We start from the raw sequence: 16,204 nt of genomic DNA, 5'->3' as shown, positions 1-16,204 counted from the left end.
GCAAAGCTTCAGCTGTTTTGTGAGTCCTTTTTTCCTGTCTCCAGCCATACTGGAGGGGCAATGGAGCAGGGAGACCCTCTAAAGAGCTATTGCCAACTTGCATCAGCTCTCCCCCTCCCTGGGCACGCTGCAGTCTATTGCTCATGGACACAGGATAAGGGTTGCTCTGAGCTTGGAGAATTGGCAAACCATTCTCGAGATGGATCTTCCCCCCCGAGCAAGCAGCAGTGGATTTCCTCTTCAGATCGACATGGCTTTATGCCAGCTGGCAGTTTAGGTCAGCAGGGTTTCTAGGTTTGTAGGTTGTAGCTGGAATCTCCCCCGGATGATTCAAGTCATCTCAACACCTCACATTGCTCCAGAGATGGTCGCTGCAGCCTGTGCCTGCCAGCTCTCCCCAGACCCACAGTAACTCCCCAGCCTGCCTTGGTCTCACTGGGAAGCAGAGAGGTCGCAGCCAAGCTGTGGCCAGCAAGTCTCCGTGCTCTGGCCAGCCTTGCCTCCATTTCCCATCACAACAGAAAGGAAACCTCATTACCAGAAGTCAGAGCCAGGCTCATCTCAGCTTGGGAAGAACAGCAAGTGTTAATTGCTCTCTAGCAATGAGTCACACCTGTGACTTGTTCTGGTGAACTTGCTGCCATCTCCTTGCTGTGCCTGTAATTTCAGGGTTATCTGGGAACAGGAATAAAGCTCCTTCAATACCTGTTTGTAAACAAAATGTCAGTGCTTCAGCATGTTTACAACCTCCCTTTGAATGGCAACCATACCAAAGACATCATGTTGGTCTGCAGCAGAGCCTGAGCAGGAGCTGGGGAGGTCTGGGGGGCTTCCTGAGGCACCTGCAGTCCCAGCAGGAAGGTTGAGCTCACAGCTCAAGCCCAAGGGCCGGTGGAGGCCAGGGAAGGGAGGAGGGAGCAGGGTCCATGTGCGGTGGGTGGGCCGAGCCGGCGGCGCAAGGTGTGCCCAAGTACTGCCCTGATACACAAATGCCAAGGCACCAGATAAGCTGCTAAGTCAATTACTTTTTCCCTGGCTTTTCTGAACGCGTTATCTGAGCACTTGATAAACCTCGTCATGCCAATACGGCATGGAGGAGACTGCTGGCACGCTGGGAGTGGCAGCGTAGAACCCTCTGACACTGCCCCAAAACCACTGTCTGCCTCCCCAGGGCTGTGAGTTAATCCCAAGTGCCGGTGCCCACATTCCTCCCAGGAGTGCGAGGGATCGCCGTGTGGGGACACTGTGGGACCCATCGTAGTGGGAGATCCTCCTGCCTGGCCCCGACACACGGCTGCCCGCAGGACGCCTCGAGTCCAGCCCCATGCTGGTGCTGCTGCCATCCCAGCACCCTCTCCATGCCCCAAGAGCGGGCGGCCTGTTGGGATTTGGGACGACGTGGGTGCACTGGGAGGAGGCTGAGCCGGGGTCATGGGAACCAAGGGTGACCACGTGAATGCAGGATGACTCCCTGGCTGCCACCGGGGCGTCGGGGAGGCTGTGGCAGCTAAAGGATGCCATGAACGCCCTTTCCGCCGTGCCCAGCTCCACTCCCGGTTCCACCGAGGGGGCGCGGCCCCCGCGCCGCTCCCCAACCAGTTCCGCCACTCCCAACATGGCGATCCGAGCCCGCCCCGCGCGCCCTCCTCGCCGCGCCACTCTCAAGATGGCAGCACCCAGGGCAGGCCCCGCCCCGCTCGGGGCTGCCCTAAGCGACAGCGCGCTGAGCCAATAGCGAGCCGAGTGACGCGCCAGCCGCCCAATGGGCGGGCGCCGGGGGCGGGCCCAGCGCTGGGTGCCCCTCGGCTCCCGTCCCGGGCCGCAGTCGGGCCGGGGAGGCGGGAGCGGGGGGTGGGGGGGGATGGCGAGGAGGCTCCGCATCGCCATGGCCCTGCTGCTGCTCCAGGCCCTGCCCGAGGGGCTCCCCGCCGGCGTGGAGCCCGCCCAGGTAGGGGGGACGGCCGCCCGGTGCGCTCTGGGGTCGCGCCGTGGCGGGGGGCGACTGTGGGCGCGGGGGCTGCGCCGGTCCGGGACACAGGGGGTTCGGTGGGACTGGCGGGGTGTGCTGGGGGTGCCTGGGGGAAGACGCTTTTGGAGTCCTGCCTAAGGTTTGGAGAGCGCCGTGGCTTGAGTGGAGCTGTAGGAGGTGCAGAGCCGAGTTTGGGGTCCCCGTGCGCCGGGGCATGGAGGGGTGGCGGGAGGGCCGGGGGGATCCGGGCACGGGGGCAGCGCCGCTCGGAGGGGCTGTGTGCGGCAGGGTGGCTGCGGAACGAGGGGAAAGGTGTTTGGCTGGAGCCCATGGGAAGGGTGTCTGTAGGGAGGGATGGGGCTGGCGCGGGACTGCGGGCGGAGGGGCAGGTGTCTCTTGGGGGTGGTGACAGGGAACAAGGTGACCTGTAAGGGGACAGGGCTGGAGGAGGTGTGGGATGAGCTGGAGGGTGGCAGGAGGGCAGCTGGCCAGAGGACCTGGGTCAGCAGAGAAGGGGGACTGGAGTGGTGCTGGCCAGGACAGGTGAGCTGGGCTTCCCGCGTCAGGAACTGCAGAGGAGATTCTGTGCGAACCTCCTGTGGGCAGGGAGAAGGAAAAGGGATAGTGTGTTTGCTGGGATGAGGGGAACTAGGCCTCGTCTTGGTAGGCTCTCACCACCGACTTACTACCTTCATTACGCCTGGAAAGGGTTTTAATGAGGTTGAGTCTATCTTTTTCATCTCTTTACTCTGTTTCCTCTCCATGCTGCAGTGTTGGTGCTGTTGAGTTCTCCAGTGATGGTCTTGAGTCCAGCAGTGTAGGTGCCTCTAAACCTCTCCTGCCCTGGCATGTGCTCAGTGACACTTGGAGAGGATTGCACTGGGCCAAACAATCTGTGCATGACCTGGATCTTGTAATTTGTGAAGTCAAAATGTCTTTTTCACCCCATGTAGAACGTAGATGGAATGTGATTATTTCCGGTTTGATACAGTGTATTCTTTATAAGGTATAAATTGCGGTTTGCATTTGTTGAAGGTGAGAGGTGGCGAGATGATTATCTGTGACAGTAGGTCAGAGATGCCATGGGGGTGCATTGTGCTTAATGTCACAGGGGTGCAGACAGATGATGTTGTTCTGGAAGGTGTCCATTGAAATACTTCCCAATACTTCTGCAGGAGGAGCATGTGAGGAGTTTGTCTGTGAGTACAAATGTTATTCCCCATCTTGAATTTTCTTCTTCTTTTCAAGGTGCTGAGAGCGCCAGATCCACTTTAAAAGCTGTGTAATTTCCTGTCAGTGATGCCATCCCAAATCCCTTTCGGCCACACTGAGTCTAAGACTTGATGTTGCTTCCCTAGGGAGTCAGGTGCAGGATTGTGTTTAACTGTGTGTTTTCCATGTTGTCTCCATTGCCTTTAACAGGTGGAGGTCCTGGTGCTTGCTCCATTTCATCTGCAGGCCAAAGTGCATAAACTAAAGGTATACAAGCATATCTTGTATCCATTTTGCTCTCTGGTTGTTGTGGTATTCCAGCTGTGGGCAGTGGCCAGGTGGTGGGATTATCTGTATGGAAGCTGTGAATGTCATCAGCCTTACATATGCTAATAAAAGTGCCGTGCCTGCTCTGAAGACTCTGCAAGATGCTCCCTGCCTCACACAGCTTACACATCAGCCAAAGGGATAGGACGTAGAAAAGGAGGAAAGGAAAAGGAGGAGGGTGTGGAAGCAATTGTACAGCTAGGTTGCTTGTGGAGTAGTTGCATATGTGACTTGTGGATATCCTCACCAGTCAGTGCACCAGAAATAATCCTAAAATAATAAGCCTTGAGTGGTATAATACACGAGCGTGGGGAAGAAGAGCTTTGGCTGCCTACATTTTCTTTAAGAGCACTTGGATACAGATGCATCTTTTACTGATTTCCTTTCCATAGTTTGTCTATAAAAACCCTCATAGTTTATTTTAGATCTTAAATGTAGACTCTGTCTGTCAAAAGGCTGGCATTATCTCACTGCAGAGATTGACAGCTGCCCACTCAAAAACTAGAGTGGTAATGTAGGATCTTGAAAACGAGCATGCAACAAAATTTATCTGCTTTGGTGTTGCCTTAGAGTCCAGTTCCCTCAGAGCCGATGGGTTTGTAGAGGAACCCTGCAGTGAGGGGGTGTTGGACTTGGAAGATCTCTGCAGCAGGAGCTCCCCTGTTTCTTGCTGAAACCCTGACAGCATCTGCCTCTTGTCCACTCCAGTGTTTTTGCCCTTGCTGCCTCTGGTGGCTGCTGCCTGCTTCCATCTACCTTGCAGACATTTGCCATGTGCTGCTTGCTCCTGCTTCCAGGGAAAGCTTCTTGTTTAGGGTCTGTCCCTCCTCACCTGGAAGAACTGCTCCACACACCTGGTGGTCTAAGGGTGGAAGGTGCTGCAGGAAGTGTGTCCTCTAAACAGTTCCGGAGGTGGAGCTGCAATGCCCAGCTGCACTGAACAAACATTCCCCAGAACACACTGAGCTCTGCAGGAGGGTCTGACTCTTCAGGTTAAAGCAAGTCCAGGCTGCCCAGAATTGTCCTTTCTTTTGACTGAGGTGGATGGTGGAGGAAGGGGATGCTTAGCTCATCACTATCCTGAAGCAAGGTTGTTGATCTGTCTCCATGACTGTTCTTCGCACTTTCACTTGTAATTAGAGCACAGAGCTCTGTTAACTGAAGTTGAAGCATTTATCAGTAGATCACAAGTAGAATTTTGCAGTTAGGTTGTAAAATCAGGATAAATGTCACAGAAAGAAGAAATCTAGCCATGCTCAGTTTTGACCATAGAAGTACAGCCTTAGCAGCATGCTTTACCTTAGCTGGTCTTTCCCCTCTGGTTTGAGGGACATGGAAATAAGAAATCAACACATTTTTAAATAACTGGACCAAATTTGTAATGAAAAGCCTCAAATATTAATAATTTTTTCTATTGTAGTTTTTCTCTACAGGGCAGAATAAAGGTTATTTGACCGCCTCAACTATCTGCTTCCCATGCCTGCAGCTTAATTATGACATAGTTTTCTCAGCTGTTGTCTTTAAAAACAAGAGATTTAAGTGAATGTTAACTATGTGACAAATCTGCAGAATCTTTCTCTAATAAGGTGGTGTGTAGCCAAAATCTAGCAGAAGCATGCTCTTAAAGACTGATTTCATCCCAAATGAAAGAGTTTGCTTGAAGTACTGTGACTTGAGGCACCATTCATCCTGTGTGACAAAGATCCTTGCTTTAAGGAAGAACTCAGCATAGTTGTCACTGTGGCTGACACCTCTCTAACAGAGTTTCTGTCCAAGGCTGTGACCACAGCTCTCATTGCACCAGTGTGGAGTTACCACCCCTAATCCAATAGTTTGGCTGGATTTGGACCCTTTCACAGCATGACTTTGGGTAGTTTGTGAACTGAACAGCAAAGTTTTGATTGTTCTTTTGTAACAGAGGCTCCTCATCTATTAGTTTAAGACAGCTTTTTTGATTAAGGTAAAGGTAATTAGTTATAATTGCGTTTTTATATCTTCTGAAGTGCACCAGTGTCCTTCAGCAGGACAGCAGCTTATATAACCATAGGTTCTATTTTGTCTGCCATATATTTGTCTGTGTCTCTTGGTTTTTGGCTTGCTGGTTTCCACAACTTTGGCAGGAGGCAGCAGAGATCAAAGTACGTGGTGTACTTGCTCCCAACAGGGACCTCTAAATAACTGTGCAGGCTGGATCAAGGAGTGTTCGTTCTGTGATGATGATACCATCGTGAACTCCAGTGTCTCATCTGTATAGCACACCTTCCTGCTGATTAAATGTTTTTGTGAGTTGCCCTCACAATTACACACAAGGCTGTAAGAATTTCTCCTTGCATCTCCGCAGCTGGGCAGCTGATGGAAAGCCTGGTCTGAAAATGTCCAGTGAATCCTGGGGAGAAGTGTGGCAGTCTCCTTCAGCAGAGTCAAGGCAGCTCTGTGCCTGGGACCTGTCACTGCCTTTCTGAGAATTTCCCTGCCACCCTGCAATTGTTAGCTAGGCAAAACTATTGAGGGGCTGGAGCGGGTCCAGAGAAGAGCAACAAGGCTGGAGAAGGGACTGGAGCACAAGTCCTGTGGGGAGAGGCTGAGGGAGCTGGGGTTGTTTAGCCTGGAGAAGAGGAGGCTCAGAGGTGACCTCAGCACTGTCTAGAACTACCTGAAGGGAAGTTCTGGCCAGCTGGGGGTTGGTCTCTTCTCCCAGGCACTCAGCAACAGGACAAGGGGGCACAGGCTCAAGCTCTGCCAGGGGAAATTTAAGTTGGAGATCAGAAAAATTTCTTTCCAGAGAGAGTAATCAGGCATTGGAATGGGCTGGCCAGAGAGGGGGTGGATTCCCCATCCCTGAAGGTTTTTAAACTGAGATTGGCCATGGCCCTGAGTGCCATGATCTGGTAAACGGACTGGAGTTGGACCAAGGGTTGGACTTGATGATCTCGGAGGGTTTTTCCAACCCAATCGATTCTGTGATTCTATGAAATGTAACACCTCTTTGTGAATAAACTTGGGCAACTGCTGTACTGGAAGGTGACTTGGAAAGTTTCGTCTGCCGGAGTTGTTTTGGTATTGTTGGGGGCTTTTCCATCCTCCCAGCTCGTTGGGCCAGGTCAGCCTCGTCTGGCTGTGGGAGCATCCCTGTGCAGTGGCTGTGCAGTGTGTGGTGCTGCTGGGTGGGCAGCAGATCCTGCCATCAGCCCCTCCAGGGAAGCAGAGGGAGAGATGCGCTCAGTGTTTGGCCACATTTCAGCAGCAGTTACTCAACCCTGGCTCAAACACCCATTGAACCCTCACTTTGATTCCTAAAATGCTGCTCCTCTAAGCATCTTCATCAGTTGCTTTTCTACTGGCAAAAGTGGCAGTTGTGCTCCTTTATATGCCCCATCAGCCTGCAGTAGCCCAGTGTTATGTTGAAGTTCACCTTTGTCTTCCTGTGGTATTGAAAGGCATTAATGTTGGTAACAGTTTGTGTTTCTTTATAATCTGCAAACATATGTCCATCCTGAGGTAATAGACCATATATTTAGTAAATGCAAATCACCCACCTTTTCTTTTTGCTTTTTTGTCCCCCTTTAAAGTCATATGGGAGGATTGGCTTGATTGAACAGACATTGGCTCGTGGCAAAAAGCTGTTGTTGGGCTTGTGATCCTCTGGCCTACTTTTCCATTCAGTGTTGTCTCTGATGTGCCCTGTGATTGTGGCTGTGCCTACACAAATGTCTCCTTGTGAGGCGTGTCCTGCAGTTTCAGCAGTGTGGAGCTGCACATGGCCTTTTGTTCTGTCTCCTCACAGCCTGTGCATTGGCTTTGGGGATGTTCCTCTGTCTGAGCTGCCCTGTTTAACAGGGGGCAGGGGAAGAATTTGCCCTTTCCGGTTTGCTGCATAGGAATCTCCTCGGCTTATTAATGCATTTAACCAGTGACTTTATGGCTCCACATACTCCTGTCTTGCATTTGTTTGAGGGGGTTCATGAATTCAAGACAACTGGGCAAACTGCACTGCTGTTTTTGCAACATGATGGAAAGGACTCAGCATGTCAGAGATGTCTCTGGGACAGGGCTGGTGACCATCTCAGAAGGGCCATTAGTCATGGCAGGGCAGAGATCCTCATTGCATGTTACAGGACAACTTGGTGGCGCCAGGTTTTGGTCTGTGCTTCTGAGTCACAACAAAGTGAGTGTGGGGTGAGGGATGGTGTTCCTGCATGAGTTCATTGAGAGATGCTGATGGGGAAATTGGGTCCCTCCCTCCCCCTGCTGTTTTGTGGGATGAGGAAGCCCACAGCTGAGAAGAGAGGTTTTGAGATGTCAGTATCTGTGGCAGTGGAGCTCTGACAGCTGATTGTCTGTGTGGCTGAGCCTGTGAACAGTGCGCACAGTAAATATGCCTGAAATAACAGCTGGCTGGAGAGAACAGGCTTGCCAGGCAGGAATTGCATGCCCCTACCTTGCCTGTTACGAGAAGCTTGTTGGTGTGGCAGTCACAAATGAAGCTTTCTCTGTGATTTTGCAGACACTGTTCTACTGCAAAGGAAGACTAAAGGTGCTGCAGAGACCTGCTGTTTATCTGGACAAGGAGGAACTTGATTCTCCTCTAATGATGTGATTATCAGTGGGATCACTGCCCCCAGTATTATTTTTAGATGAGGGCTGTGTTCTCTGCAATGGCTTGTGAAACTGTAACAGAGCACTTTGCACGTGGGGGCTTGCTGGGTGCACAGTGAGGTGATGCTGGCAGGCCGAACCATTTAGTGCCAGTATGGCCAATGCTATGCCCTGAACAACACCTGCAAATTGAAAGGAGAGGCTTCATTCTGTGTGGAGGCAGCTTGTGGTGCTGCTGGTCTGCAGGCCTTCTCTCCTGAGCCAGGATCCATCCACCTGGCATCACCCGAGGCTGGTCCAAACTGGCAAGAGAAAAAAAAAAAGGATGTGAGAACTGGGTTGTGTGGAAGATGTAGATGCAGTTTTCTGGCTGTTCCTTCTTGACAAGCACTTTAATGCCAGTAATTTCAAACCAAATCCAAGCACTGACAATGCACTGGAGGCTTGCTATCAAGGGATGTTGTCAGCATAGAAGAGATTCCCAGTGCATGAAGGGACAGAGCTTTTGCCATTTAAAATGCTACTGGCCTCTTGCTGGGTTGCAGAGGTGTAGGTAGCTATGGTGAGCAGCTACCAGGAGCTGACAGGCTGCTGGGTTTAGGAAATAAGGGATAACAGCAACCTTTCCTTTTCTCATAGAGGGTCAAGACCTTAGGATCCTGACTGCAGCCATTAGGACTAGCAGAGGAAAGAATGAACCTCAAGAAAGAAGAGATCTGCTAGCAGTAAAGGAAAGGATTCTCCCTTCTTTGCTCTTCAGTCTTCTCCATTTATTATGAGGTGGAAGTTTGTTACTTCATATCTGGTTTTGGTGTGTGCAAAGCAGTAATAGAAGTTTCAGGGCCAACTCAAGAGCAGAGGTCCATGTTTGTTTTCTGTTTGGGTTTGGGGTTTTGTGTTTTGTTTTGGGTTTTTTTGTTTGTTTTTTTGTTTGTGGGTGTTTATTTTTGAGATCTGAGAGGGAATATGGTTGAAGCAAAAACTAACCCTATCCTGGCTCTAATTCAGGCTGAGGGAGCTTGTCAAGATACTGATTTGCTAAATTTCCTGGAGTGGGACAGAATGACTTGAGCAGGAGAATGGATTTTGTCAACGAACGAAGACAGTTCACAGAAGGAGGTGAGCTTTATGCAGTTATCAGGGTCGTCTCCACATTAATTTTGAAGCTGCTGGCCAATTTGAAGCAAATTTGATAGGAAGAGACCTCAGAGATGCCCAAGATGCAAGAGAATTTCTGAATAGAGGTATGCATAGGGACAAAAAACTCAAACAAAGACACATCACTGAGTGAAAAGCTACATTTGTGAGCTTATTAGCACTGGAAAAATTGTGAGTTAGGTTGACTAACTTGATATATGCCTTGGCTTCTTCCAAACCCTGTGCTGGAGCTCAGAGTTTGTGAGCCTGCAAAGTCAGTCAACCTTGTGGAACAAACTGATAGGAGGTCAACTTCATGGAGCTGCAGTAGTTACAGAGCTACTTTTGTTTTTCTTCTTGACTCCCACTGGCTGAACAGCCAATTGAAGGGGAAAAGGCTTGATAAGCTGTAGAAACAGCTATGAAGAATGTGTTTTTCCAGGAATCTCACCAGCCATCCTGAGCTTTCCCTGTGTAAAAGGTGTCCAGTGTTCCTTTGGAAGCAGGGAAGACACTTGACCATTAATAGCATGTCTGCAGATGGTGCAGAGGCTTTTTAATGAGCAGAACTCATTGACTCTTTTCTCTCCTGTCCCAGCACACAGATATGACCAGCAGGTCAAGTGCTGTTGTCCACAAGAGACTTTTGTTTTCTTACTTATTATGGAACCAGAGCTTATAATCAAGAGTTGTGATAATGCTGTCAGTCCAACCACAGTGTAATTGTGGCAGCCACACGTGAGGCCTGATATGGAAAGAGTGCAAAATATGAAGAAATCCTCTTTCTTATCAAGTCCTGTATTCCTCACTCTTTGTAATAAGTTTTTTATTTGTTTATACTGTATCAGTAGTTGCTTGATTTTTTTAAAACCTCTTCCTCTGGGTGGGATCCTCTTTAAATCCCAGGTGGTGGATGATTGCCAACAGGAAGCCACAGGAACTGCATGTCTTCTGCGTCCAGATCAGGCCATTCTGTTGCATAAATTATCCCCTGACAGCCATTCCACTGACTGTGGGGAGCAAATCCATCCCACAGAGCCAGCAGCCTCCTGCAAAAGCACCTTCTAGAGCTGAGCTAAACAAGAATTGGGAGTGACTAGTGTGGAATGAAAGGGTTAAACGGTGGCTGAGGTCAGACTGAGCCAGGAGGCAGGGGAAGGGCTAGAAGAGCTGGTGGGCATAGCATAGGGATGTTGTAAAGATGGAACAAAAGCTTTGAAGAAGGCAGTGCCTTCAAGGCCACAACACTGGGCTCACTTCATCTCATCCTGTGTATCCACTGTAACTGTAACATTACCAAACTGCCCCCTCTTCTTGGGGGGAGGAAAGAGTTTTCTTCAGATACAATCTGAAAGACCTTTACTCTGCTTGGAAAGCATGTAAGGAAGCTACCTGAGTACATGTGAAGGTCATGACTTACACGGGTCTCCTGTGTGATGAATTCCTCCTTTTCTTACTGGTTGTTTCATTTGTTTGTCTGCAGACTGTTTTTCAGACAGTGAATGCCAAAGAGGAGGGTTATGCCTGTATTGTGTTGTCTTCAGATTACCTTGTCGTTTTGACTTCTGTCTTTTTAAAAGATGCAAACTTCACAAACAGCTTGTATTTGACTCTCCAGTCTCCTGTGATCTGAACTTAGATAAAACAGGCTTGCAGACATCTGTCATTGCTGGTTATTTCCATTTACTGACACTTATCACCTGGACTCCAACAGAGCCTGTCTTAAATCACTAGGTCAAAAATAAGATCTTACTTTCCTCTCCTTTTCCTGGGTGCATTGTTTTCTTTGTCTCATTGCTTTGCTCCCTTTTCCTATCAGTCTTACTAGGCAATTATTGCACCTCACATACTTGATTATTAATATCACTCTCATGTTTGTGGCTCATCGTTTTTACTGCTTTTCTGCTCTGTCCTTATATCTTTACTTTTCAGAGTCTGTGATCATACTAAACCAGTGGTTGTGCTGTGGGAGTAAGAGTCAGGAGTTTTTATTCTCCTCAGACTCAGAGAGAGTGCTCAGGCATTGGAATGGCCTGCCCAGCAAGGTGGTGGATTCACCATCACTGGAGGTTTTTAAACTGAGATTGGATGTGACACTGAGTGCCATGATCTGGTAATGGACTGGAGTTGGACCAAGGGTTGGACTTGATGATCTCGGAGGTCTTTTCCAACCCAATCAATTCTATGATTTTATGCTCTTAGGCCCATCCTTTGATTGCAAAGTCCAAGGATCTTCCTGCCGAAAACAAATTCAAGAAGTCTGGAGTGATTGTTTTCTGTTCTGAAACCTGCAGTCTGCTTTCTGTAGATGGATCAGCTGAAGGAGCAATCCTTCTGCATTTTCAGCGTGATGTATATTTGTTGACAAGCATTGTGCCGGGAAAATTTAGATTAAGGTCCAGGCACCTTCTTTCACCTTTGATGGCGTGTAACTTCAGGCTGATACAAAATGTAAGGGCTTGCTGAATTCCCTGTGTGGATGAGGCTCAGGCGAGTCTCCTTTTTTAAAGTCGAGTCTTCTTTAACTGAGCAGATAAACTTTGGGGAACAAAGGAGTGAGTACTGATGATTTCTTGTCTGTGTCATATCATCTAGCAGTGTGTAACCAAAACCCTTCTTGCTATGATCCCACTCTAAGAGACTTTAGAAGCGCAACCAAAGGATTAGATACATTCAGTGTGCCCTAATAAAACAGAACTAAATCTGCATATTCAAGCAGTGAACATTTTGGTGTGAGAATGCAGAGGTCTGCAGGGGAGGAAAACAGCCCTAGGCAAGATGTTGACAGTGGCCTGTCTGAGTGGTGTGTGCCCCTTGTGTCTTGATCTTCCGGAACCAAGCAAATGGAAGATGCATTTGTGTCCATGAAGCTGTGTACCTTCACAGCCTGAGTGTACTCTGAAGGCTGGCTGAGCTGCTGCTGTTTATGTAGCTATCATCATTACACAGAAAAAGTTAATTTTTTGTTTATTTGTATCCTTGCTCTGAGAACACTTACTATCCCCAGCTCTTCTCTCGCACAGGCACTGCCTGCCAACATTTCCCCTGAAAGCTCTTTCCTTCAGGACAGGATGCAAGGTAAAACTTGCTTATACTTTTAACTAGTGTCTCTAATTAAAGAAATAGGCTTTAGAAATACTTCTTTTATCTGGTTCAGCCCATTAAGTTGTTCGTTTACAGGTCGTGCACTGTGTCTGTTTGTCAGCTTTTCCTCTATCCTGGCAGCAGGAGGCATCTTCCACATGCAGGGTGAGGGCTCTTGAGGGTGAAGTGTTTTGGTAGTTTACTTAACACGAAGGATTAGAGCAAAGATAAACAATGGAAAAAAGTAGTTTTCAAAGGAACTTTCTTGGGTTTAGCTTGGGATTTTCTTGTGTTGTTGGGATTTTTTAGGGTGAATTTAAAAATATTATTACAATTTTTTTAAAGCCACACTGTACTCCCAAGTCCTTCCTTTGACACACAAGTCTTTTTGCAAGAACTCTTCAGTTGTGATCTTGGCTTAACACATGATATTAAGAAAGTGACTTCACATTTCTCATCTAAAATGGGGACATTAAAATGGTGAATGTACTATGAACTGTGGGGGTTTGTATCAAAATACCAGGGGATTGTGTGGTACCAGGTGTACAAATACTGTGTAATTTTCCTCTTCAGCTGGATGTCTGGATGAGAGAATTCAGCGCTAAATTATTAATTGTTAACCAAGAAGTGCCTGGTTTTCTTCTGCAAGGTTTTGGTCCAAAGGTTTTCAATGCCCTCAAGTACTATGGTCAAACTTTACCTAATTGTTTTATTGTTCTTGGCTTCTCTACTTGAGTGGAGACTGTTCTTCTATTTGTCTGGAAATCATTACTGTAAATAATCAACATGTGAAGACACAGGAGGATCAAGCTTTGTGCCCTTCACAAATAACATGTGGTGTGCTTACTGCATAGGAAACAATTACTTCAAGTGAAAGCTTTTCCTTCTGTGCAGCTCAATTAATTGGTTCTGTAGCAAAGTCAAGACACTGACTTTCTTTTATCTTACTTCCCCTTGGAGACAACAGCACACAGTGATGCAGACTGGGGACCAAATCAGCAGGTTCAGTGAGCAGAGCAGTGGGAGGAGAATGAGCTGGCTGAAATGCAAACACAGAGTCTGAGAGGAGTGCAGAGCCCAAACTGGCAGGGCAAACTGTTTTTATAGCTGCATTTTCGCTTCCTGATCCTTAATATACGGCAGTCTCTTTTCTAAACCTTTGAGCTGCACACCAAAATCTTCAGAGTCTGCTGTGCATACCTTGGAGAGTAAAAGGGAGAGGGGGCCCAGAGCAGGTTGCCAGCAGGGCCTGTGCATTGCAGGATACTGTTGGGCTGGGCAGGCAGAGTGAGTGACTTCCCACTGCCCCTGAGATGTGGACGTCAGCACACGAGCCTGCCTTGCTTTCTTTGGCAGCAGGGAGTTTGACTACCCAGCAGCCCAGCTGCTGGGAAGGCTCAGACATCTGCTTTAAGTTCCGTGCAGGATGAGATACCCAACCTGTCTGCAGTGAGCAAGATCATCTGATGTGTCCAAGAAGGACATTTGATATTTGCACACTGAAAAGACATCTTTCATTTCCAAACGAGCATTTTACTATTTTGCATTTTTACTGGTTTACACATTTTGCTATTTTACATTTCACCTTTCATTTAGGTGATGGAATGAACCTTCCAGTTTGACTTTCCTAGTTCTTTAGTGCTGACCTGTCTTCTCCCCACGTGTTTTTTTGGCTTTCCTTGGAGCAGAAGCCTTTCAGATAATCCTCATGTGCTTCTGCAAAGGAGTATTTCTGCATAGATGGTGGGTATTCATCCTTGTATTTGTTGCTCTCATTATAGTGAGAGCTTGTTCAGTTTGTGTCAATAACACCTTTGATCCTCTTAGGTAAATGAATACTGGGTGTCCCACAGAAAAGACCTCTTTAAAATGCCCTGCAATGTTATGCTGCTGAATGGTGGTTCATAAAAGTTCATAAAACCACACTGGACTGGAGACTGTGAAGTTTCCCAAGTACAGTTCTCCACATTGTGTTCTGCAGCACACACGATTTGTTCTCAGCTGGTTGACCTCATGTGGACTTGTGCCTGTGTAAGTAGCCACTGACATCAGTGGTCTGAGCACTAATCTGCAAGTTGCAGACAGTAGGTTATTATTTAGTGAGAATGCTCCACAAGTCTCTTGCTGTAGCATTTTCATTCAAAAGGTCACTTCCGTGAGTTTGTGCACAGCTGAATTTAATGTTCTTTCTCAGCAAGGCAGGCCACACTGGAGAGTGCATAATTATAATAAATACAACTTTGTTCTCAGCTGAAAAATCCATCTGAAATAAATTTTTCCAGCCCTTCCAAGAAATGCTTTTAGTAAGATAAATAAAAGCAATTCTTGCTGATTTCACATTCATTCAGCAGGAATGTTGGTGGGTGTAGGGTGCCTCCACTTAAGCCACTCATCACAGTGCCTTCTGGGCCCAGTCAACTTGTATATTCAATAGCTGGCTAAGGGTAGCATTTGCAAATTGGCTTTCTTGCAAACCAATTAAACCCAAGTTCATTATTTCTTACTTGGTTTCAGTCCTGGTTATTATTTTGAGTAAAATTGTTCTTAACAGCAAGTACAGAGAGTTCAGTTAGACACTCAACTCAGACAAACTTTAAACAATTCTTTGATAGGTGCATCTGTTTTTAGGGATGTGCATGTATTTATGCAAGCTTTTGTGGCTTTTTTTTCTGGTTGGCGCTTCTGTGTAGTCAAAGTAGATTTGTTTTCTTGTGTGTTCTGTTTCGCAACACTGGAAATACTGAAAAAGTCTCACCCTAAATATGGAAGGAAAGCTAAGAGTTGTTTTCCCCCATAACTTCTAAGCAAGGACTTAAACAAATAAAAAAATCCCCTCTTTGCTTTCATCTTTCAAGAGACTGAGCAGAGTGTGAAATATCCTGTCTTCTGCTTCTTTTATTTTTTTTGTGCAGGCATAGAAAAGAGGCTCTGCTGTTGATCAGGATACTGGTGCTGGTTGAACTGCTGGTTGAACAGTTTTTCTGGGTCCATATGCAGGTCTGGTTACCTTTGAGGTTTCACAGGGGCTTTACAAGGTGATCCTTGAGTGTCTTTGTGCTCTCCCTACAGAGAGTCTGGCTAAGCAGTTTCCAGACTTCCACCCAAAGCTACCACAGCCTTTGATCTGGGAACTACCTGGTTCCAAATTGTTCCTATTGCACAGTTGGTTGTTGCTGCAAGGTCACTCTTCCACAGGACTCTGTTGGGATCTGTGAGACTGCAAGGGAGAAAACTCATGGCAGTGTCAGTGGTAAACAAAAGATAACAGAGCCCTTCTGCTCTTGCAGTGAGTTTGGACAACCCTGCGCTGAAGAACTGCATGTAAACTGTGGTACCTGCTGTCTGTCTTGCTCTGTTTGCTTTTCACTTTGGGGAGAGGAAGGCAAGGAGGCCTTTCTAAAGGAAAGAGGAGCTGGATATGTAAGAAAGAAGAGACTGTTGACTGGGAAGAGAGAAAATAGAGACAGGTGACTGAAATCTGAGCACTCTGACTTCATTAAATGGAAGTGATAGTCCTGGACCCTGGGAGAAGGGGCGGAAACTCGCTTTTACTTTCTTTCCCCCTCTGTGTGCTGTGTTAGATATTCATCTCTCAGAGACTTGATGTCTCTTCAAGCCCCAGTGGGTTTCCATCAACACCAGAGAATGATCAAAGGGGGAATATGCTCTCTGTGCTAGGCTGGACTTGGGCCCTATGGTCACATTCATATGTTCAGGAGCAGATTTAATCAGCACTTAGATCCTGATGGTCTGCCTTTTTTTCCTCAAGGTATTTTTTTTCTCTCCTTGTTTGTCTACTTTGTTCCTGCCACCGCCTTCCTTTTCCTGATGAAAGTCTTTTGTTCTCTTTATCTGTTGAAGTGATCAGGACTTGAATAC

At 47.5% G+C, this 16,204-nt stretch overlaps 1 protein-coding gene across 4 annotated transcripts in view; it reads left to right on the top strand.

Annotated features, from left to right (window-relative positions):
- Positions 1-1,807: 1,807 nt before the first annotated feature.
- Positions 1,808-16,204, top strand: part of WBP1L (WW domain binding protein 1 like) — a 61,601-nt gene continuing 47,204 nt past the window's right edge. For 2 of the 4 annotated variants that reach the window (XR_011698532.1, XM_071563776.1), the window contains exon 1: positions 1,808-1,948. Coding sequence is in view for 1 of the 4 variants with exons in the window: in XM_071563776.1 (XP_071419877.1) it covers positions 1,862-1,948 (87 nt within the window). In the remaining 3 variants the exon portion in view is untranslated. The remainder of the gene's footprint in view (positions 1,949-16,204) is intronic. The other 2 variants (XM_071563781.1, XM_071563780.1) reach the window with 1 other exon arrangement.

Source organism: Pithys albifrons, chromosome 9 (assembly GCF_047495875.1).
Source record: "Pithys albifrons albifrons isolate INPA30051 chromosome 9, PitAlb_v1, whole genome shotgun sequence".
NCBI lineage: Eukaryota > Metazoa > Chordata > Aves > Passeriformes > Thamnophilidae > Pithys > Pithys albifrons.
The sequence above is the reverse complement of the archived record's forward strand: the minus strand, read 5'-3'. Positions and strand labels throughout refer to the sequence as shown.